We start from the raw sequence: 24,638 nt of genomic DNA on the forward strand, positions 1-24,638 counted from the left end.
TGCTCCCAGCACCGGCCAGCAGGTGGAGAGAGGCGGGCCCTCATGTACTGCCCTGGTCTGGACTCAGCCTTGGAGCTTGGGAATACAATATCATCCTCCAGAAAGCCCTAGGATACCTCGCTCTCCCTCACACCCTAGAATCCAAACCATCAGCAACCCCACCACCACCACCACCACCACACACATACACGGCAAACTGACCGAGTTTATCTCACTCTCCGCCTGGTCCAAGCCACTGTCATCTCTCCCCTGGGAGACCAGCCACCTCCAACTGGTCTCCCTGCCTGACCCCTCACCCTCACAATCCATTCCCTAACAGCAACTGGAGCGGTCTCCCAAACACTGATAACCAAACCACCTCACTCCCCTGCTGAACTCTCCTACTCCCGGCCAGCGGTTCCCCGGGGGCCTGGGTAAAATGCAGACTCCACACCACAACCTGTGCCCTCTGAATGCCCCTCTCTGTCACTTCACTGTCATCTGTCACTGCAACCCTGTTACTCTCTACACCTTTGCTGTCGATACGGTAGTCCCTAGCCACAGTGGTCAGTTGCATTTAAATTAATGACAATAAAATAAAACAAAATACATCCAATCCTACAGTCACATTAGACACGTTTCAAATGTTCTGTAGTCACATGTGGTTGGTTAGTGGCTGTCGTATTGCACAGCACAGAGATATTCTGAATACATTGTAGTCTCTTCTGTTGCCTCTGGGCCTTTGCACAAGCTTTTCCATCTGCCAGGAACACCCCCCCACACACACACACACACAAACATTACCCTTGCTGCAGCCAACGCCTCCTTATCTGTCACCTCTCTATTTAAAACATCCCTTTCCCTGGTAGCCTGTCCTAGACCCTGGACTGGGTTGGGAGCCCTTACTGTGTGTTCGCATGACACCTGTGCTTTTCTGATCATGGCTCATTATCCATGATTACCCATAACCGTCAACATTTATTCATTGTCTGGCTTCACCTTTAACAGTGAAAAATGCCTACTCAACACTCACGACATGCCAGGCGCGATGCGAAGTGCTTTACACTGAACTCTCTGAGGAACCACCTTGCACAGAGGAGAGAACCGAGGCTGGCTAGGCAAGGTTAAGTCCCTTCCACGGCCACGTGGCTGGGACTCAAGTCCAGAGCTGCACCTTGACCCACCAAGCGCACCAAGGGATGCAATTTAGCTTTTTTTTTTTTTTGGCTGTGTCCCAGCACCCAGAACAGCACCCAGCACCCAGCACCCAGCAGGTGTACAAGAAGGCCTTGAAGGACTGGGTGGCTAGTTGTAATTGAGCAGAGGGCATTACTGTACTGTCGGGGAAAATCCGGAGAGGAAGTGGAGAGTCTCAAGTCCTTCGGAAACATCACCCCATCATGAGACAGTGACAGTTGGGCAGACAACCTCCAAATGCTAAAGCTGCTTACAAAACGTCCTCCGATCAGTAGCCAGCAGGGAAATCCCCAAAACCACTATGAGACACTACTTCACACCCAACTTAGGATGGCCAGGATAAAAACATAGATCGTGCCCTGGCCGGTTGGCTCAGTGGTAGAGCGTCAGCCTGGCGTGCAGGAGTCCCGGGTTTGATTCCCGGCAAGGGTACACAGGAGAAGCGCCCATCTGCTTCTCCACCCTCCCTCCTTCCTCTCTGTCTCTCTCTTCCCCTCCCGCAGCCAAGGCTCCATTGGAGCAAAGTTGGCCCGGGCGCTGGGGATGGCTCTGTGGCCTCTGCCTCAGGCACTAGAATGGCTCTGATTGTGGCAGAGCGACTGCCCAGATGGGCAGAGCATCGCCCCCTGGTGGGCGTGCCAGGTGGATCCCGGTCGGGCGCATGCGGGAGTCTGTCTGACTGCCTCCCCGTTTCCAACTTCAGAAAAATACAAAAAAACAAACAAACAAACAAAAAAACACATAGATCGTGACAAGTGCTGGTGACGATGTGGAGAAATTGGAGTTTCTTGTAGACTGATAGTGGACTATCAACTGGTGCAGCCACTTTGGAAGAGTCTGGCCAAGGTCACCCCAACACATTCAATTTAAAAATATTTTAAAAGATGAAACAGACAGTTACCATACAACCCAGCTGACAGTTCAAAAAAAACCTGACGAATGTATATATATATATATAACTGTATCACCACCACAGCTATCAAGATAGGCAGTGTTTTTGACGGCCTGTCCGCAGACCAGCCGGTCAGAAGTGTCCTGCCCTCGGGGAAAGAGTGTAAACACCCTGATGGTGTATGAAGATTACAGACCCAATGATCTTAGTAGAATTCGCTTATGCTCAGGGTGATTTCTGCCTTAACGGTCCCAGAAATGATTCTTCTATTTCCACTGGTCCCCAAATGTAAAAAAAAACCCCAAAAACGTTGAAAACCACTGATGTAGATAGAGCATTTTCTTCACCTAAAATGTGCTCTGGGGACCCTTTGCCCCCCCTCCCCCACTGCCAAGCACTGATAACCACCGATCCGATCTGATCTCTGTTCCTGGAGCTTTGCCATTTCCAGAACGTCCGGTGAACGGAATATGTGTATGACCCACGTATCCTCAGCTGTAAAGGTCCCACGCAGCTTGTCCTTGCTGCAGTTCCTTTTGGCAGTGTCTGTCCCTTCTCCCCAGCCCCCAGATTTTGAGGAAAATTGGTTGTCACTGCCTTGGGGAGGTAGTGCAAGTCTGAGAGGGGAAGGACGAGCTGGGTTACAGATTTGAAGGTGTATTAGTCTGTTTGAGCTGCTATGACAAACCACAGACTGGGCAGCGTATTAACAACAGAGACTTATTTCTCATGGCTCTGGAGACTGGAAAGTCTCCAGCATGACCCCAATCCGGTGAGGACCCTCTTCCCGACTCATAGCCAGTAACCTTGCTGCTTCTGCTTTTATAAGGCACTACTAACCTTCCTGACCTGAACACCTCCCAAGGGACCCACCTCCTAACACCAGCACCTCTGGGCTTTAGGATTTCAACATTAGAATTGGGAGGGCAGGGCCCTGGCCGGTTGGCTCAGCGGTAGAGCGTCAGCCTGGCGTGTGGGGGACCCGGGTTCGATTCCCGGCCAGGGCACATAGGAGAAGCGCCCATTTGCTTCTCCACCCCCACCCTCCTTCCTCTCTGTCTCTCTCTTCCCCTCCCGCAGCCAAAGCTCCATTGGAGCAAAGATGGCCTGGGTGCTGGGGATGGCTCCTTGGCCTCTGCCCCAGGCGCTAGAGTGGCTCTGGTTGCGACAGAGCGATGCCCCAAGGGGCAGAGCATCGCCCCCTGGTGGGCAGAGCATCGCCCCCTGGTGGGCATGCCGGGTGAATCCCGGTCGGGCGCATGCGGGAGTCTGTCTGACTGTCTCTCCCCGTTTCCAGCTTCAGAAAAATACAAAAAAAAAAAAAAAAAAAAAAGAACCAGGGGCAGGAATTTGGAACAAGAGCTTAGAAAATTTCAGCCTGACCAGGTGGTAGAGCAGTGGATAGAAGGTCAGACTAGAACACAGAAGACCCGGGTTAGAAACCCCAAGGTCGCTGGCTTGAGCACAGGCTCATCTGGTTTGAGCAAGGCTCACCAGCTTGAGCCCAAGGTCACTGTCTTGAGCAAGGGGTCACTCACTCTGCTGTGCCCCCCTCCATCAAGGCACATAAGAGAAAGCAATCAGTGAACAACTAAGGTGTCGCAATGAAGAATCAATGCTTCTCATCTCTCTCCCTTCCTGTCTGTCTATCCCTATCTGTACCTCTCTCTGTCTCTGTCACACACACACACAAAAAAAGAGTTTAGAAAATTTCAAATATGTCACTCAAATTTAGACTTTAGCTTGTTAGTAAGAAAGAATATTTTAAAGTTGAGTGTGAGACTCTCCCTCAGAGCCCGAGGGTTACCAGGACCTGCCTCCTTTCTGCTAAAGCCCATCTCTGAATCGTTGTTGGCCGTCTGCTCCAGACCTGGATGCTTCAGGCCCAGCACTGCCTGAAAGGAACACTCAGGAACTGGAGTCAGAGAACAGAAACATTCACGCATCAGTTTTCTTCCTCTGTGTTATCTCTCTCTTTTTTTTTTCCAGTTCCGTTGGTGAGTGTGTGTGGTTTTCTCTTTCTTTCTTTTTCTTCAGAAGTGAGAGGAGGGGAGGCAGAGACAGAGGCCTGCATGCACCTGACCGGGATCCACCCGGCATGCCCACCAGGGGGCGATGCTCTGCCCATCTGAGCTGTTGCTCCACTGCAACTGGAGCCATTCTAGCATCTGAGGCAGAGGTCATGGAGCCATCCTCAGCGCCCAGGGCCAACTTGCTCCAATCGAGCCTTGGCTGTAGGAGGAGGAGAGAGAGAGAGATTGAGAGAGAAAGAGAGAAGCAAGAGAGGGAGGGGTGGAGAAGCAGATGGACGCTTCTTTTGTGTACCCTGCCTGGGAATTGAACCTGGGACATCCACACACAGTCAATACTCTACCACTGAGCCAACCAGCCAGGGCCAGTTTTTTCTTTCTTCAAGATTTTATTGATTGATTTTACAGAGAGGAGGGGTGGGGAGAGAGAAATATCAACTCATAGATATTTCACTTTAGTTGTTCATTGGTTGCTTGTTGTATGTGCCCTGACCAGTGATTGGACCTTAGGCTCAAGCCAAGCCAGTGACCCCTTGCTGAAGCTAGCAACCTTGGGCTTTCAAGCCAGTGACCTTTGGGCTCAAGCCAGCGACCTTTAAGATTGTGTTGATGATGCCGCGCTCAATCCCATGAGTCTCTCTGCTCAAGCAAGCAACCCCGGGGTTTAACGCCCGAGACCTCAGCGTTCCAGGTTGATGCTCTATCCCCTGTGCCACCACTGGTCATGCCCGCAATCATGAGTTTAAAATGAAATCAGTCTCCTTAGTTGTGTGATTTTCTTTTTCCTCCCCAGCGTTGCGGGCAAACAGGAAGAAGGCGGGTGCTGGACTCATCTGGACTTGGGGGTTTTGGCTTGGTGACTAAGAAAGAAAAACACAGCCAGTCACTCCTCCACCATAAAAGAAATCCTCAAATCACGTTTTTAGACTTTGCTTTCAGACTCAGCCCTACAAATATCATTCCCTAGGCCTGGGTGTTTCGATGGGCGGGGCATGCGCAGGCAACTGCCAGAAGTCAACCCCTCACCTGTTTTTCTTAGCATCCCTCAAAAGCAGGAGGTGTTAGGGGTGGGGGGGGGGCTGATTTGACTCCACCTGTGCCTGGAGCAGAGACCGGAGTCATTGCTGAGGTGGAGGCTGGGCGTTGGCTCCAAGGCCATGGGCAGGGGGAGCAGAGGCAGAACCCCACCCTCCGTTTCATCTTCCCAGTTTGGAGCAGCGCACCCCTCCCGGCCCCCCCAGGAGATTTCCACACCTCTCCTTCTCTTGTGGGGGGGCCACCAGCGGTGCCAACTCGAACTCTTGTTTGGCCCTGACCCGGCACTGGGTGGACCGTCCCCGGTTACAAGCATCAGCGTACCTGCCTGTTTCCATGGGTTGACTGGGTGTATTTGTCGGAGTAGCCCTACCTAGCCCTTGGCACAGGGTAAGAGAGACCCGTTTTATTTCTGCAACTAGGGGGCTCTAGAGTGAAGCTTAGAACAGCATACTGACACTCCCTTGGGAGATGTTTGGGGCCTGGATTCACACAGAGCCCAAACCTTGGACCCACCTTTCCGGAATGGATAGGGTGCTAGGTGCCCATTTCTGGGTATCCCCAAACTGTGCCCCACAGAACGTCTGGGTTGCCCCCTTTTTTCCTACCTGACATTCTGTGGTTTGGGACAGCCTGTGCAGGCGGTCTGTCTACTTTGAGAATGTCTTTAGGGACAGGTCTTTTCCATATAAATGTCCATGTTCGAAGACCCACTTCAGGCCCTACTCCCCTGAGCCCTGTGGACAGAGCTTAGAGCCAGGACATGCGGCTCTGGCCTGAAAGACAGGCGGAGAGGACAGAGCTGAAAGCGAGAACAGTGAATTATTTCAAGTGGGGGGGAAGTCCGTCCGCAGCGGAGCAGCTACTTAGAGAAAATCGTCAGCCTGCGGCTGGAAGGCGCGAAGCCCCAGCCTGTGTTCCCGTGGTTTCGCAGGAGAGGAGGAGAGACAGCAGAGCCTCCCGCAGCTCCGGGCGGCGGAGGGAGGCCCAGGGAAGCAGAGGATGCTCTGAACACTGCGCAGACTCTGCCAGCCCCCACACTCGGCGGCGCAGGACGTTGCCCTCTGTCCAGGTGCTGGCCGCCGTGGGGGCGGGCGAGGAGCCATATTGTTCCAGTAAACACTGTCAAGCCGCTTCTGGGAAGAGCTCCGGGGAGGAGGGGAAGGAGTAGGTTACCTGAAAGGCCGTCAGAGTTTCTGAACTCAAGTACTGGCTGCAAAAGAGAGAAGGCCGTTCGAGCTTCTAAAGGAGACTACACTCAGGCCCGATGCTGAGACTGAACCGCTCTCACAGAGGTGGGAGAGAAAGGGGGTGCTGTTCTGCAGGAAGCCAGGGCCAAGCACAAGGGCGTTGGAGGCTGCCAGCTCACCTGACAAAGTGTGGGGGTGGAGGCTTGGTGTGTTGAAAGGCTGGGAGCATTGCCTGACCAGTCGGTGGTGCAGTGGATAGAGCATTGGCCTGGGACACAGAGGACCCAGGTTCTAAACCCCAAGGTCGCTCAGCTTGAGCGTGGGATCATAGACATGACCCTAAGGTCGCTGGCTTGAGTCCAAGGTCACTGGCTTCAGCATCACTGGCTTGGCTGAACGTCCCTTCCACCCACCCCCGCCGCCTCAAGGCACATATGAGAAAGCAATCAATGAACAACTAACCCACAACTATGAGTTGATGCTTCTTATCTCTCTCCCTTCCTGCCCATCTCTGTCTCTGTCTCTGTCTCTGTCTCTCTCTGTCTCTGTCAAAAAAAAAAAAAAAAAGAAGAAGGGTAATGGGATGGAGCAAGGTGAGCCCCTCCCACAGGCAGGATGTGCAGCCGCATTGGGGTGAGCAGGATGGAGAAGCAGGTGGGGGGCGCGGGTGGGGGCCTTGAGTCTGCCCCTCCTTATGGCACCCCATAAAGAAGGACAGTGGTCCCCAGTCCCCCGTGGCTCAGTGCCTTTCTCCTGCGAAGAGGTAATGGGAGCTCCGGCAGGCAGCCTCTTGGGAGGGCTGGGCAGTGAGTCCCGCAGGTCCAGCCCCACGTGAACGTGAAGAGAAAGCGTTTCCAAGGCAACCTCAGAGCTCTTCAGGCTTCTCAGCTTGTTGACTTCCAAAATAACCTGAGGGTACTGGTGCTCTTTACCGAAATACACAGTTTTCAGTGTACTCAGTGATGTCAGACCAAGCAGAGGCAGTTTTAGCGGCCACGAGGGAGTGTCTGTGGGCTGTATTCAAGAAAGGGAAAAGCCTGGGAGGGGTGGTCAGGTGGTTAGAGCATGGTCCTGACGCAACAAGGTTGAGGGTTCCATCCCGGGTCAGGGCACGTGCAAGAATCAACCAATGAATGCATAAAGAAGTGGAACAACAAACCGATGCTCTTTCTCTGTCTCTCTTCCTCCCTTCCCCTCTCTCTCTAAAATCAATCAGTATGGCCCTGGCCGGTTGGCTCAGCGGTAGAGCGTCGGCCTGGCATGCAGGAGTCCTGGGTTCGATTCCCAGCCAGGGCACACAGAAGGAGCGCCCATCAGCTTCTCCACCTCTCCCCCTCTCCTTCCTCTCTGTCTCTCTCTTCCCCTCCCGCAGCCGAGGCTCCATTGGAGCAAAGATGACCCAGGCACTGAGGATGGCTCTGTGGCCTCTGCCTCAGGTGCTAGAATGGCTCTGGATGCAACAGAGCGACGCCCCAGAGGGGCAGAGCATCGCTCCCTGGTGGGCATGCCGGGTGGATCCCAGTCGAGTGCATGTGGGAGTCTGTCTGACTGCCTCCCCGTTTTCAGCTTCGGAAAAATGAAAAAAAAAAAAAAGAATAAAATCAATCAGTAAATTTAAATAAAGGAAAATATCTGCTATACCAAGTGTTAGGCAGATAAAATATATTATGCTCACTTTGTTAAAGATGGCGCTGCCCATGTGGAAGCCGTCACCCAGGTGATATTAATGTGTGTTGGGGGCTGGCTGTGGGCAGGCAGAATCCTTGTAGCCTGGGGCTTGGTTTTAGGACTAAGCTTTTTTTACCCTTTTTGATGTGGGGTGGACTTTGTATCAGAGACCTCCCTATTTTGTATATTGGATTAAAGGTTTGAATTTCTACAGTATAAAACGGGGCACGTCGGCCTAGCGTGCGGAGGACCCGGGTTTGATTCCTGGCCAGGGCACACAGGAGAAGCTCCCATTTGCTTCTCCACCCCTCCACCGCGCTTTCCTCTCTGTCTCTCTCTTCCCCTCCCGCAGCCAAGGCTCCATTGGAGCAAAGATGGCCTGGGCACTGGGGATGGCTCTGTGGCCTCTGCCTCAGGCGCTGGAGTGGCTCTGGTCGCAACATGGCGATGCCCAGGATGGGCAGAGCGTCGCCCCTGGTGGGCGTGCCGGGTGGATCCAGGTCGGGCGCATGCGGGAGTCTGTCTGACTGTCTCTCCCCGTTTCCAGCTTCAGAAAAATGGGGAAAAAAAAAAAAAAAACCGGCGCAGACCAGGAGATTGCTCTCTCTCGGTTCCTGAGATTAGCATTAGAGGAGAGAGCAGAGAAAGGCCACATGAGGAGGCCAGGAGAAGCAGCCAAGATGGCGGAGTGTTGAGTGAGAAGCCAGTTAGTGCAGAGTTTGTGCAGAGAGAAGGAAGGAGATGGGGAACAGAGGTGAATAAGTCTGGTGAGCTAGAAACCTTTGATTCTAGGAAGCTCAAAGAAGTCAGTATCTTTGTGAGCACTGAATGAGTGGGTTTTGGAGTCCAGTGTGTGTTTTTACTTGCCTGCTGGGTGCAAGCTAGGATTAAAGATGATGGCTCACCAGTTTTTGGCTCCATTGTTTCATTACCATCTGTCTGAATTTAATGCGAACCTGCATGTGAATGGCCACGATAGCGGCTCCTGGCTTTACACCAAGCAGAATAATGATATTAGAAATCAATATCAGAAAAATATGCAGAGTCTGACCTGTGGTGGTGCAGTGTATGATGCAACGACCTGGAATGCTGGGTCACCGGTTCAAAACCACCGCTTGCCTGGTCAAGGCACAGAGGAAAAGCAACTACTTGAGTTGATGCTTCCTGCTCCTTTCCCCCTTTTCTCTCTAAATCTCTCTCTCCTCTCTCTCTAAAATCAATGAGGTCTTGCCTGACCTGTGGTGGCACAGTGGATAAATTGTCGACCTGGAAATGTTGAGGTCGCTGGTTTGAAACCCTGGGCTTGCCTGGTCAAGGCACATATGGGAGTTGATGCTTCCAGCTCCTCCCCCCTTCTCTCTTTCTATCTCCTCTCTCTCTCTCTCTCTCTCTCTCTCTCTCTCTCTCTCCCCCTCTCCTCTCTAAAAAAAAAAGAATAAATAAAAAATCTTAAAATCAATGAGGTCTTAAAAAAAAAGAAAAAGAAAAATATATGGAATATCACCAATTGTCAGAAAGTTGAGTGACACTTTGAAATAACCCACGTGTCAAAGAAAACAAAAAATATTAAATAATTTAAACTGAATGAAAGTAAACATTTAAAAAATTATAGGATATAGTTCAGGCAATATGTTAGGAAACTTATAGCCCTAAATACCTGTATTAGGATGATTTTAAATTAGTTCAAGCATCATTTCTTTTTTTTTTTTTTAACGAGAGATAGACAGGGACAGACAGGAAGGGAGAGAGATGAGAAGCATCAACTTGCGGTTGCAACACTTTAGTTGCTCAGTGATTTTCTTTTTTTTTTTTTTTTTTTTTTTTTTACTTTATTTATTTATTTTTAGAGAGGAGAGAGACAGAGAGGGAGAGAGAGGAGAGAGAGACAGAGAGAGAGAAGGGGGGAGGAGCTGGAAGCATCAACTCCCATAGGTGCCTTGACCAGGCAAGCCCAGGGTTTTGAACCGGCGACCTCAGCATTTCCAGGTCGACGCTTTATCCACTGCGCCACCACAGGTCAGGCCTGCTCAGTGATTTTCATATGTGCCTTGACTGGGGTTCTTTAGCTGAACCAGTGATCCCTTGCTCAAGCCAGCGACCTTTGGGTTCAAGCCAGTGACCATGGGATGACCCCACACTCAAGCTAGTCACCTCAAAGTTTTGAACGTGGGTCCTCTGCACCCCAGGCTGACACTCTATCCACTGCGCCACCGCCTGCCTGGTCAGGCTTTAATGTTTATTTATTGACTTCTAGAGGGATTCCTTGATTTGTTCCACGTATTTATGCATTCATTGGTTGGTTCTTGTGTGTGCCCTGAATGGGGATTGAACCCACAACCTTAGCATATCGGTATGATGCTGTCACCAATTGAGCTACCCAGCTAGGGCTTGGAAGTAGGTTCATCTTGGTCTCAAACTTTGCTCTACCCTGAATGAAAGAAGCCAGTTGTAGTCTGTGGTTCCTGCTCACTTCACTTTACCGCTGGCGAGGGGCCGGCAGTGCCACAGAAAAATGTGATCAAGAGTGGAGTTGGCGCCTGACCCATGGGGGTGCAGTGGGTAAAGTGTCGACCTGGAATGGTGAGGTCACCGGTTCAAAACCCCGGGCTTGCCTGGTCAAGGCACGTATGGGAGTTGATGCTTCCTGCTCCTCCCCCCTTCTCTCTCTCTCACTCTCTCTCTCTCTCTCTCACTCTCTCCTCTCTAAAATGAATAATTTTTTTTTTTTTTGTATTTTTCTGAAGCTGGAAACGGGGAGAGACAGTCAGACAGAGTCCCGCATGTGCCCGACCGGGATCCACCCGGCACACCTACCAGGGGCAACGCTCTGCCCACCAGGGGGCAATGCTCTGCCCCTCCGGGGTGTCGCTCTGCCGCAACCAGAGCCACTCTAGCGCCTGGGGCAGAGGCCAAGGAGCCATCCCCAGCGCCCGGGCCATCTTTGCTCCAATGGAGCCTTGGCTGCGGGAGGGGAAGAGAGAGACAGAGAGGAAAGCGCGGCAGAGGGGTGGAGAAGCAAATGGGCGCTTCTCCTGTGTGCCCTGGCCGGGAATCGAACCCGGGTCCTCCGCACGCTAGGCCGACGCTCTACCGCTGAGCCAACCGGCCAGGGCGGTCCAGATGCTTTAAAGGGCAAGTACCTCACTGCCCTTCCTTTAAGGAACTGTCTCACTGAACCTCCCCACCCCTTATACACAGAATGCCACAGAGGGCTGCTTGTGGGACCTTTGGGACTTGGTAGGGTGGTATCCAGAGTATATGTGGTCTATAGCCAAACACCCTGAACACACCCAATCTGCTCTGCTCAGAGTATATGTGGGTTAAGTCTAACAAAAAATTTATCTTGAGCCCATTTTATTTTGGGCCTGTGCAGCCTCCGAAAAGCAAATTCCGTGTTTATCGGAACGACTTGTATTGCACGTCATTATGTCTTGAGATCCCAGAGTTTGCAGAACCAAGCTGCAATTTAACCGTCTCCCACTGTAATCTGCATTGCCTATCTTCTATTTAGGAATGTTAATGTGTTCTATTTCTTGTGATCTCTTCTGAAAGAATGCTTGTACTTGTGTACAAGGATGTGTTAACACTCCTTTGGCTTGCCTGACCAGATGGTGGTGCAGTGGATAGAGTATCGGACTGGTATGTGAAACCCCGAGGTCTCTGGCTTGAGTGAGGGCTCACGAGCTTGAGGGCAGGGTCACCAGCTTGAGCGTGGGAACATAGACATGACCCCATGGTTGCTGGTTTAAAGCCCAAGGTCACTGGCTTGAGCAAGGGGCCACTGCCTGGGCTAAAGCCTCCTCCCCCCTCCCCCCCCGGGGGGGGCAGAACACATGAGAAAGCAACTAAGGTGCTTCAACTGAGTCGATGCTTCTCATATCTCTCCCTTCCCGTCTGTCTTTCCCTCTCGCTAAAAAAATAAAATTAACCTACTTCCAAAAATGGATTGAGAGCACAGCACATGTAAAGCCTTTCCCTTGCTCAAATCTCAAGTGTGTGCAGGGATTTGCTGAGACCCATGAATGCCTTGGGGGATCCCTACGGAAGACATCTTGAGTTAAGAGACGGTAACAGCTGAAACCTCTTTTCACAAGATCCGAGAGCTGTCATGTTAGCAGGGCCAAGTCATTCAGTGAAATGCATTTACTTTTCAGGTTTCTTCATCAAGGCTTTTAGTAGGTGTCAAGAAAAACGTGGGAAAGAAAATGACAATCTTGACAACCCAGCTTTACTATCAAAAGGCCTGTTTTTAAATTATTTTATTGCATATTCAGCAAAAAAAGCTTACTCAATTAATAAGCACTAGTTTGAGGACTTTTTTTTTTTTTTTTTTTTTTTTACAGAGGCAGAGATAGACAGGGACAGACAGACAGGAACGGAGAGAGATGAGAAGCATCAATCATCAGTTTCTTGTTGCGCATTACGACTTCTTAGTTGTTCATTGATTGCTTTCTCACATGCGCCTTGACCTTGACTGCGGGCCTTCAGCAGACCGAGTAACCCCCTGCTGGAGCCAGCGACCTTGGCTCCAAGCTGGTGAGCTCTTTGCTCAAGCCGGATGAGCCCGTGCTCGAGCTGGCGACCTTGGGGTCTCGAACTTGGGTCCTTCCGCATCCCAGTCCGACGCTCTATCCACTGCGCCACCACCTGGTCAGGCTACTTTGAGGACTTTTAAAAATTTTTTATTTTTTTTTTTACAGGAACAGAGAGAGAGTCAGAGAGAGGGACAGATAGGGACAGACAGAAATGGAGAGAGATGAGAAGCACCAATCACCAGTTTTTCGCCGTGACACCCCAGTTGTCCATTGATTGCCTTCTCATATGTGCCTTGACCGCGGGCCTTCAGCAGACCGCGCAGCCCCCTGCTCGAGCCAGTGACCTTGGGTCCAAGCTGGTGAGCTTTGCTCAAACCAGATGCGCCTGCGTTCAAGCCGATGACCTCGGGGTCTCGAACATGCATCTTCCGCATCCCAGTCCGACGCTCTATCCACTGCGCCACTGCCTGGTCAGGCGAGGACTTTTTTTTTTTTTTTTTTTTTACTGTAGAGAAACAAGTACAGGGCTGGGAGGTAAACCAGAAGAGGGGAGGAGTCAACTGTAGGTGGACACAGAGGGGCTTCCAAACCACTACAGAACTGCAAGGGAACCCGCGATTGCCTGTCTGTCGTCTGTAGGCCTCTGACCACTGGGAATGGACAACGGCCTCAGACCACCCAGCTTTGGGGAAAACTGCAGGGCAGGCTGGGAGTGGCAGGCTGCATCCTGGACACCCAGTTTGCTTGCAGGTGGCACAGGTCAGAGCTAGATGGCCGTTGCACTCGTCAACAGGGCCCAAGTGGGGTCTGGCCTGGGAGGAAGTTGTCTTTCAGGCCAGCATTTGCCCATTAGACCCAAAAGTAGTGGATCCCGACCTGGAGAACAACTCGACGGTTGAGAAGGAACCTAATGTAACTTACGAATTTGAGCCGGGTCAGAGTTGACAGGGTGCTTGGATCCCAGCCCGTGGTCTGCCCCTAACAGGAATGAACCCTAGAGCAAGTCAACTGTGAAACACGGGGCCTGGAAATGTCTCCTTCCTGTAAGAGAAATGTTAATGTTTCCCCAAGGTTTTCTCCCCAAAAGCCTGGGGTGGGAGGGAGGTAGGATCATGGACCATGAACTTGTAGCAAGACCAGGGTTTTGAGCCAGGGACCTCAGCGTTCCGGTCAGCAGTTGATCCCGTCACAGGTCAGGCTGGATGGCTTTTCTGAGTTTGATCTTCCATTACCACCTCGTGTTTAATGTTTCCCCCATTTCTGGCCAAAATATTACCCCTCCAAGCAGCTGAAGCTTTAATTTACTAGATCAGTTTAAAATTAAGTGCTATCTTCGGTGTCTAACTTAAGAAACCCAGAGTTAAACGATCCAATTTAACTTTTCTTCTCAAATTTAGGTGGGTTTCTAAAACATATTTGAGCAACTATTGCTAATGCAGAATTTTTCAAATTACAGTGTCTTTCTGAGGTACACCAGGAATGTCAAGGGCAAATTTCTAGGCCTGCTGCTTGACTCTCTACATTTTAACAATGCACCTCTGGATGTGTTACCAGTAAAGCTATTTCCCTGCAGTATATATTGGGAAACCCACCACGGATTACTGGTTATACTACAAGGAATTAACTAAAGGGAAAGGAAACTGGAAAACTTAAGCACTATAGGGAGTCAAGGGTCCTCATGTCCAAATACTAATTCCCTCAAAATCCCACTGGTGTTGGAAATACAGTGCCTAGTGTTACTGGTATAGCAGCATAAAAACTGCTTGTTAGCAGTGGTAGAGCGTCGGCCTGGTGTGGAGTCCCGGGTTCGATTCTCGGCCAGGGCACACAGGAGAAGCGCCCATCTGCTTCTCCACCCCTTCCCCTCTCCTTCCTCTCTGTCTCTCTCTTCCCCTCCCGCAGCCAAGGCTCCACTGGAGCAAAGTTTGCCCGGGCGCTGAGGATGGCTCTGGTTGCAACAGAGCATCACCCCCTGGTGGGCATGCCGGGTAGATCCTGGTTGGGCGCATGCAGGAGTCTGTCTGACTGCCTCCCTGCTTCCAACTTCAGAAAAATACACACAAAAAAACCCAAAAACACACAAAAAAACCCTGCTTGTTAGGTCTAGATAATTAAGACTTTTTATCAAGTCCCGAAGTGAGTTGCACGTGTCGTTGCAATCTCGTTTCTCCTTACAATAATGTCAAGCTGTCAGTCATTGAGACTTGACTGTTAGAACCCACCTTCTCACCAGCCAACCGTCAACCTTGACAAGGGCTCCACTTGATCTGACTTCAAATACAGCAGACTGTATTAATATCAGTATTCAAACTACCTAAACATGTGAGCATAATGCACCAGCAAAAACAGCACTACAGCCAGGCTGTAATTACAAGACTTAGACTTAGTCTAAGTAAACATACCCAATCTTTACTAAAGTCAAGTGATATCATTTTAGTGATGTTAATCTCCAAATAAGTCCCTTTCTTCATCACCATATTAAGCAGTTAGAAGTTCCCGAATCACTACATAATTTCATGACAAGACGACAAATGTACCATGCAATGAAACTTTTATTAACATTTTGAACAGGTTTAGCTATTACTGAAATGGTGATTTCTAAACTTAAATTGGGGCAAACAGCTAGAATGCAGAGTAATGCCATCACTGGGCACTATGAAAGCAAAACTGAAGAATTAACAGCCACCCCTCAGGCGCAGAACCAGGTGCAGGGTGGACTCTTTCTGGATGTTGTAATCAGAAAGAGTGCGGCCATCTTCCAGCTGCTTGCCTGCAAAGATGAGCCGCTGCTGGTCAGGGGGGATGCCCTCCTTATCCTGGATCTTGGCCTTCACGTTCTCGATGGTGTCGCTGGGCTCCACCTCCAGGGTGATGGTCTTGCCAGTGAGGGTCTTCACAAAGATCTGCATTCCACCCCTCAGGCGCAGAACCAGGTGCAGGGTGGACTCTTTCTGGATGTTGTAATCAGAAAGAGTGCGGCCATCTTCCAGCTGCTTGCCTGCAAAGATGAGCCGCTGCTGGTCAGGGGGGATGCCCTCCTTATCCTGGATCTTGGCCTTCACGTTCTCGATGGTGTCACTGGGCTCCACCTCCAGGGTGATGGTCTTGCCGGTCAGGGTCTTCACAAAGATCTGCATTCCACCCCTCAGGCGCAGAACCAGGTGCAGGGTGGACTCTTTCTGGATGTTGTAATCAGAAAGAGTGCGGCCATCTTCCAGCTGCTTGCCTGCAAAGATGAGCCGCTGCTGGTCAGGGGGGATGCCTTCCTTATCCTGGATCTTGGCCTTCACATTCTCGATGGTGTCACTGGGCTCCACCTCCAGGGTGATGGTCTTGCCGGTCAGGGTCTTCACAAAGATCTGCATTTTGACCTACAGAGTTCAAAAAACGAAAGTTAATATACAATTTCAGGACCTTTACTTTAAAAAACAAACAAACAAAACTATTGACTTTAGTGAAACACCAAGTAGTAGATAGAGACAGGACCATCTATTCCTGTGTGTTCCCTGACCAGGGATTGAACTTGGCAACCTCTGTGCTTCCGGGCGACGCTCCAACCAATGGAGGAACCATCCGACCAGGGTGCATTTATTACTTTCCCACCTGACCAATCCTTCGAAACAGTTAACTCTCTTCACAAATGCCTTCCACTATTTGGACTAATCATGGGGGCACAAAACTCTTGAATCAAAGCTTCAACCAATGTTGGCCAAAAGACGGAGAATTCTTTGTCAATCTACCATCCTGAACTTTCTCCCCCCCCCCCTTGTGACAGAGAGACAGAGATAGGGACAAATAGACAAGAAGAGAGATGAGAAACCAATTCTTTGTTGCAACACCTTAGTTGTTCATTGATTGCTTTCTCATATGTGCCTTGACTGGGGGGCTATAGCAGACCGAGTAACCCCTTGCTCAAACCAGATAAGCCTGTGCTCAAGCTGGCGACCTTGGGGTCCCGAACCTGGGCCCTCCGCATCCCAGTCCGATGCTCCATCCGCTGCGCCACCGCCTGGTCAGGCTGAACTTTCTCCCTTCACTGCACCAGATACTCAGCTCACCTCAACCATTTCCCCAAAACCTAAGCATAGTCCGTAAAATGGGAGAAAAAATAAAAAGAAAAAAATCCCACGGGACAAGCGAAACAAAAACCCCCGTTTAAGCGCGGGTTGGAGGCGACACCCCTACGTCGCGACTGAGAAAGAAACGGTCTCTAGAAGCCACAGTGCCTTTTCTCCGCCTGCCCCCTCCGACGCCGACAGACATGAACCTCCATCCGCTCGGCGGCCGTTGGGCTCCCGCCGCGCACGCGCGCCGCCCGCGCCCGCACGTAAACAAGGCCCGCACTTCCGGCAAGGCCGCCGCCGCCCCTCCCCCCACAGACGCCCACCCAGCCCCGAGAACCCGCCGGCTCCCCCTCACGAGAGCCGCCCCTCCGCCCTCCACTCCGAGCCTCGGCGGCTGCGGACCCGCACCTGCTAACGAACGCCCAGTCCGCCCACGTCGAGTGGCTCTAATAACGGCAAACAAACCACCGCAGCAAACGCCAATCGCCTCTGACTGTGCCAGCCCCGCGCGGCCGAGATTTATGCGACGTCGGTTATGGTCCATCACCGCTTACGTCGCCGACGTGCCCCTACGCCGCTGAAAGTAGTCCGCCCGGCCCCAGCGCCCGCGATGTGGCGAAGATCTGGCGCAGAGCCCCGGATTCTCATCGCCGTAACCAAAGGGATGATAAAAATTCATTTCCCCTCCTGTGCAGGCTTACCTTTTTCCTTTTTTCGGAAATAAGTCGGGAAGTTACCGGGCGGATGGATTCGAGCCGAAGGCCCTTCCTCGAAAGCTCTGGAAACTTCCTCGCGGCGCCGGCGCTGATTGGTGAGGCGTGCGAAGGCAAGGCCGGCGCTGATTGGTGGGAGAGACACGGCGGCTCGGCTGTTGCTGGGCTCCAGGAGAGCGGACGTTGCTAAGTGACGGAGTGCGCGTGCGCCGCAGAGGCGTGCCGGCTCCGGAGAAGGCTGTTTCTGGCTGGTCGGAGAGGGGGGAAGGGAGGGTCTTCCGTTCTTCCGGGCGGACGCTACCTTACAGAGCTCGTGTTTTCGTGCCATTAGAGGAGGAGGTGGGGGTGGGGGAGGGGGAGGGGAAGGGGGAGGTGAGGTGGGCGTGGGAGGGAAGGGGTCGCTGGCCTTCGTGCTCCGGGGGACTCGGGGTCCTGGCTTTTCCCGGCTCCCGCCGAACCTGGAAGTCCCTCTCCCTTCTTGCTGTGTCTCCGAACTCGGGTGGGGAGAAAAGAGAGGCGCCCTGGGGGACTTGAAAACCCTCCCCCGAGGAACTGGGGGTTCGTGCACGAGAAAGTCCTGTGTCTGCCATTCACGGCGTTTCTCGTGCAGGCGACCCTGCAAAGCCGGGTTTCCCTGCACCCCGGGCGTGGTCCCTGGTCCTGCTGGGAGACACCCCCCTCCCCAAGCCCCCAGGCCCGAGAGCGAGGCGAGGTGTTCGGATCCGCTCGCCCTGCGGTCCCGTCTGAGTCACGGACCGGGCTGGGGGCGAAAACACGTGCAGGCAGCTGTCTCCGAAGACATTCCTGAGCAGTTTCACGGTTTGCTTTCATCCAGGTAGCTAGACGTCACTTAGAAAAAGTGGTTTCGTCATTAAATTAGAACATTTCTAAGCATAAGATGAAACTGGCGATTCCCTGGGATGCGGAGGTCAAACCGCTGGGCTTGCCTAATCAGGGCACATACAAGAAGCAGCTGCTAGGAATGGATGCTACCCGCCCCTCCCACCGTGTCTTGTCTGTCTGTCTGTCTGTCTCTCTCCCAAAAAAGAATGTCGATATATGTACAGCAGGCAGGTATATGAGTTAATACCTCGACAGCTTTAAGTTAAATTGAGAACTTGGTCAAGTTGACTTACTTGAATAATCAGGAGATAGACATAAAGTTTAAGATCATTTTGGAAGCCCTGGCCGGTTTGCTAAGTGGTAGAGTGTCGGCCTGGCGTGCAGGAGTCCCGGGTTCGATTCCCGGCCAGGGCACACAGGGGAAGCGCCCATTTGCTTCTCCACCCCTCCCCCTCTCCTTCCTCTCTGTCTCTCTCTTCCCCTCCCTCAGCCGAGGCTCCACTGGAGCAAAGATGGCCTGGGCTCTGGGGATGGCTCCTTGGCCTCTGCCCCAGGCGCTAGAGTGGCTCTGGTCGCGGCAGAGCGACGCCCCGGAGGGGCAGAGCGTCGCCCCTGGTGGGCGTGCCGGGTGGATCCTGGTCGGGCGCATGCGGGAGTCTGTCTGACTGTCTCTCCCCGTTTCCAGCTTCAGAGAAATACAAAAAAAAGAGAGATCATTTTGGACTTGGAAGTCGCCAGTGAAACGTTTATTTTTTATGAAGTATGAAGTTTGATGAGTCAGACCTTGTTTCCCCAGCTGGCGGCTTTTCCTGAGTCATACCTGTTGATTGGTGGGGTTATCCAGAGTGGAGACTTCCAAGATACCGCTAATGGTGATCTTGCTGGAAGTTCTAGCAGTTGCCAAAAGTTACATCATACAGCATCCTGATTTGATATTTTGCCAGAATAGGTTGTTTGTTAACCGCAACAAAGCAAAATAGTGTCAGGAGGAAGGCCGTGTGCTGTCCGAGAGGAATTATTTTGTAGTCTGTTTATAGAATAGAACACAAAATACCAAAGAACAGGAATTTTATAATCTAGCACAGTATTTAGCATTGTGCTCCAGTGTTTCTGTTTAGTGAATGAAATGCAATTTTCCCTTTTGTTCAACTGGGAAAAGAAATGCACACAACTTTATGACAGCCTTAGGGGCCTAAAATCCAAAGCAAAAGACAGTGCTTGCTCTCCACAGGCATGTAGGTTTTTGCCCCCCGGGGCCAGATTAGAAAGAAAATTTTTTTCATGGGCCAGATGAAATATTAAAATTAAAAAATGTTAGGCCCTGGCCGGTTGGCTCAGCGGTAGAGCGTCGGCCTAGCGTGCGGAGGACCCAGGTTCGATTCCCGGCCAGGGCACACAGGAGAAGCGCCCATTTGCTTCTCCACCCCTCCGCCGCGCTTTCCTCTCTGTCTCTCTCTTCCCCTCCCGCAGCCAAGGCTCCATTGGAGCAAAGATGGCCCGGGCGCTGGGGATGGCTCTGTGGCCTCTGCCTCAGGCGCTAGAGTGGCTCTGGTCGCAACATGGCGACGCCCAGGATGGGCAGAGCATCACCCCCTGGTGGGCAGAGCATCGCCCCATGGTGGGCGTGCCGGGTGGATCCCGGTCGGGCGCATGCGGGAGTCTGTCTGACTGTCTCTCCCTGTTTCCAGCTTCAGAAAAATGAAAAAACAAACAAACAAACAAACAAACAAAAAAATGTTAAATACGCCCTGGCCGGTTGGCTCAGTGGTAGAGCGTCGGCCTGGTGTGTGGAAGTCCAGGGTTCGATTCCCGGCCAGGGCACACAGGAGAAGCGCCCATCTGCTTCTCCACCCCTCCCCCTCTCCTTCCTCTCTGTCTCTCTCTTCCCCTCCTGCAGCCAAGGCTCCATTGGAGCAAAGATGGCCCGGGCACTGAGGATGGCTCTGTGGCCTCTGCCTCAGGTGCTAGAATGGCTCTGATTGTGGCAGAGCAACGCCCCAGATGGGCAGAGCAACACCCCCTGGTGGGCGTGCCGGGTGGATCCTGGTCAGGTGCATGCGGAAGTCTGACTGCCTCCCCATTTCCAGCTTCAGGAAAAAAAAAAAAAAAAATGTTAAATACAAAAACGATTTGTTTAAGTAAACAAAATTTTATTATGTAATTTGTTTATGAATAAATGTAAGTAATTTAGTACAAATTAACAAAAAAAATCTTTATAATGGAATTTTAAAAAAAAAAAAGTATCACAAACCCATTCGACCAATTATTGGAAGTTAACCCTGGATTAGGCACATGCGGAATTCTTTTCCACATATCACTATCTTCTTTTTTTTTTTTAATTTTTATTTATTTTTTACAGAGACAGAGAGTGAGTCAGAGAGAGGGATAGACAGGAACGGAGAGAGATGAGAAGCATCAATCATTAGTTTTTCATTGCGCGTTGCAACACCTTAGTTGTTCATTGATTGCTTTCTCATATGTGCCTTGACCGCGGGCCTTCAGCAGACCGAGTAACCCCTTGCTGGAGCCAGCGACCTTGGGTCCAAGCTGGTGGGCTTTTTTGCTCGAACCAGATGAGCCCGCGCTCAAGCCAGAGACCTCGGGGTCTTGAACCTGGGTCCTCTGCATCCCAGTTCGATGCTCTATCCACTGCGCCACCGCCTGGTCAGGCATCACTATCTTCTTAAATATTTTGATTTTTAATAATCAAAGACGCTTTTGCTTCTGAGTAGCTGAGATTTTAACTTTCATTGTTGTACAGTGGTTAGATACTGTAGTTTATGTATAACAATTTAAAAGTACCACTTCATTTCCACAGTGTGTCATGTGGAGAATATTAAAAATTTAATCGTGGGCTGCATAAACTCATTACCCGGGCCGCATTCGGCTCATGGGCTGTATGTTGGCCATGCCTGGCCTAGGCAGTTCCTTTGAAAGAAACAAAGAGGAATTGATTCTGAGATTTTTTTTTTTTAATTTTATTTATTTATTTATTTTTTACAGAGACAGCGAGTGGGTCAGAGAGAGGGATAGACAGGGACAGACAGACAGTAACAGAGAGAGATGAGAAGCATCAATCATTAGTTTTTCATTGCGCGTTGCAACACCTTAGTTGTTCATTGATTGCTTTCTCACATGTGCCTTGACTGTGGGCCTTCAGCAGGCTGAGCAACCCCTTGCTGGAGCCAGCGACCTTGGGTCCAAGCTGGTGAGCCTCGCTCAAACCAGATGAGCCCGCACTCAAGCTGGCGACCACGGGGTCTCGAACCTGGGTCCTTCCGCATCCCAGTCCGACGCTCTATCCACTGCGCCACCACCAGGTCAGGCTGATTCTGAGATTTGATCAAGTGCTTTTACTTGGCTGGATGTCTTAAATTTTTTTCTTTTAATTTATTGAATTTAGAGAGAGAAGAAAAGAGAGGCAGACATCGATCTGTTAGTTATACCTATCCAGGCACTCGCTGGTCAATCCCTACTGACCAGGGCTAGAAACGTGCAACCTTGGTGCATGGGGACAATGCTCCAACCAGCTGAGGTCCTGGGCCTGGGTTTGGCTAGATATCTTTTTTTTTTTTTTTTTTTTTGTATTTTTCTGAAGCTGGAAACGGGGAGGCAGTCAGAGACTCCCGCATGCGCCCAACCGGGATCCACCCGGCACACCCACCAGGGGGCAATGCTCTGCCCCTCTGGGGCGTTGCTCTGTCACGACCAGAGCCAGTCTAGTACCTGAGGCAGAGGCCATGGAGCCATCCTCAGCACCCGGGCCATCTTTGCTCCAATGGAGCCTCAGCTGCGGGAGGGGAAGAGAGAGACAGAGGAAGGAGAGGGGGAGGGGTGGAAAAGCAGATGGGTGCCTCTCCTGTGTGCCCTGGCCGGGAATCGAACCCGGGACTTCTGCACGCCAGGCCGACGCTCTACCACTGAGCCAACCGGCCAGGGCCGCTAGATATCTTTTAATAGAAATCTGTGGGAAAACTGTGGTTCCAATTTCTACTTCACAATTGTATTGAGGTGATCAGTTGATATTTAATGTAAAGTTGGTTTGTGATTTGTCATATCCACATTTGGCTGTTTATCTCGATACAATTATGAGCAGTGGACAGCGGGTAAGAGTATAGGTGTGGGATGCTGAGGGCCCAGGTCAGAAACCCTGAGGTTGCTGGCTTGGGTGTAGGCTCATCTGGCTTGTGCATGGTGGGCTCATCAGCTTGAGTGCCGGGGACACCAACTTGAGAGTGGGATCATAGACATGACCCCACGGTCACTGGGTGAAGCCCGAGATGGCTGGCTTCAGCAAGGGTCACTGGCTCTGCTGGAAGGTGTTACCCCCACCCAAGGCACATATGAGAAAGCAATCAATGAACAACTAAAGTGCCACAACCACGAGTTGATGCTTCTCATTTCCCTGTCTGTCCCTCTCTCTCTCACTCAAAAAGAGAAAAAATACAATTGAGACTAACTCCTAATTTATTACCAGCAAATTAGAAACTTTAATTGTAAATGCCCAAATGAATATAGAGCACAAAAATTCTGTATTGTCTCTACACTGGACCTCAAAGTTATTGAAATCTCTTCATTTAGATGTAGCTACTTACAAATGTTTTATGGCTCTAACTGGGTTGCTTGGTGGATAGTGTCATTGTCCTGGGGCACAAAGGTGTCATGAGGTCCATCCCTGGTCAGGGCACATATGAGAAGCCACCAATGAGTGTACAACTAAATGGAACAACTAAGTAGAAGAATGAGTTTGTGTTTCCCTCTCTTTTCCTCTCTTCCCTCCCTTCCTCTCTCTCAGAACAATGGAAAAATATTTTTAAAATGTTTTATTATGAAATATGAACATATGGAAGTTGGAGATATAATATCATAAAACAACCCAAAAAATTAGAGTGTAAAACTTACCATTTTTTCTTTATTTATTTACTTTTGTATTTTTCTTAAGTGAGAAGCAGAAAGGCAGAGAGACAGACTCTCGCATACGCCCAACTGGGATCCACTTGGCAAGCCCACGCTGTAACTGGAGCTATTCTAGCACCTGAGGTGGAGGCCATGGAGCCATCCTCAGCGCCTGAGCCAACTTGCTCCAATGGAGCCTTGGCTGCGGGAGGGAAAGAGGGGGAGAGAGAGAGAGAAAGGAGAGAGGGAAGCGTGGAGAAGCAGATGGGCGCTTCTGTGTGCCCTTCTCCTGTGTGCTCCTGCTGGACACCTTGTGACATCGAACCTGGGACATCCACATGCTGGACTGATGCTCTACTGCTGAGTCAACCAGCCAAGGCCACCATCTTTTCATTTTTAAGTGTACAGTTTAGTAGGTGATGAGTTAGAGTAAATGTTATTTCTTTGAAGATCTGAATAAAATAGAGCAACTAATAGGTTTAGAAAATATGTAGGTTTCATCAATGGTTCTTGGGATTTGGGGCTTTTTTATATATTTTTTTTTGGCTTTTTTTTTTGACAGAGACAGAGAGAGAGAGAAGGACTGATAGGGACAGACAGACAGGAAGGGAGAGCGATGAGAAGCATCAATTCTTCATTGCAGCTCCTTAGTTGTTCACTGATTGCTTTCTCCTATGTGCCTTGACTGGGGGGCTACAGCAGACCAAGTGACCCCTTGCTCTAGCCAGCAACCTTTGGGCTTAAGTCAGCGATCATGGGGTCATGTCTATGATCCCATGCTCAAGCTGGAGACCTCGGTGTTTTGAACCTGGGTCTTCTGTCCCAGGCCTACTCTTTATTCACTGCACCACTTCTTAGCAGATTTTTGGCTTTAAACTGTGGTGCTGTGTTTGGCCCTGACTGGGTTGTTCAGTTGGTCAAAGCATGATCCTGATATTCTAAGGTTGCAGTACAATCCTGATGAAGGCACACACAATAATTGACTAATGAGTGCATAAATAAGTGGAACAATAAATCGATGTTTCTCTCCCCCTGTCACCCTCTCTCCCCATTTCCTTTCCTCTTTAAATAAATTTTAAAAAAGACCCCTTGGGCCTGACCAGGCGGTGGTGCAGTGGATAGAGTGTCAGACTGGGACGCGGAGGACCCAGGTTCGAGACCCCGAGGTCGCCAGCTTGAGCGTGGGCTTATCTGGTTTGAGCAAGGCTCACCAGCTTGGACCCAAGGCTGCTGGCATGAGCAAGGGGTCACTCAGTCTGCTGTAGCCCCCCAGTCAAGGCACATATGAGAAAGCAATCAATGAACAACTAAGGAGCCTCAACGAAGAATTGATGTTTCTCATCTCTCTCCCTTCCTGTCTGTCCCTATCTGTCCCTCTCTCTGACTCTGTCACACACACACACACACACACACACACACACACACACACGACTTTGGTGCTGTGTTCAACAAAACCATAACCACATAATTTAGTGAGGGTTTTATTCCTTTATTACTTTTAAACAAACCTGTTGACCATGAGGTATCAATCAATGGTCAATAGTTTTGTTATTTTTAAATAATAAGTTATAACACAGTTTTATAAAGTTAGAAAGA

At 50.7% G+C, this 24,638-nt stretch overlaps 1 protein-coding gene across 1 annotated transcript; it reads right to left on the reverse strand.

Moving 5' to 3' along the window:
• Positions 1 to 15,060: 15,060 nt before the first annotated feature.
• UBB (ubiquitin B) lies at positions 15,061 to 17,122 on the reverse strand. The gene is made up of 2 exons (XM_066264324.1): positions 16,999 to 17,122; positions 15,061 to 15,897 (listed from the first exon to the last, which is right to left on the reverse strand). Exon 2 carries the CDS (start codon positions 15,889 to 15,891, stop codon positions 15,202 to 15,204), a length of 690 nt encoding a protein of 229 aa, XP_066120421.1. The 5' UTR covers positions 15,892 to 15,897; positions 16,999 to 17,122; the 3' UTR covers positions 15,061 to 15,201.
• Between the last annotated feature and the right edge of the window lie 7,516 nt (positions 17,123 to 24,638).

This window comes from Saccopteryx bilineata, chromosome 2, assembly GCF_036850765.1.
Source record: "Saccopteryx bilineata isolate mSacBil1 chromosome 2, mSacBil1_pri_phased_curated, whole genome shotgun sequence".
Taxonomy (NCBI): domain Eukaryota; kingdom Metazoa; phylum Chordata; class Mammalia; order Chiroptera; family Emballonuridae; genus Saccopteryx; species Saccopteryx bilineata.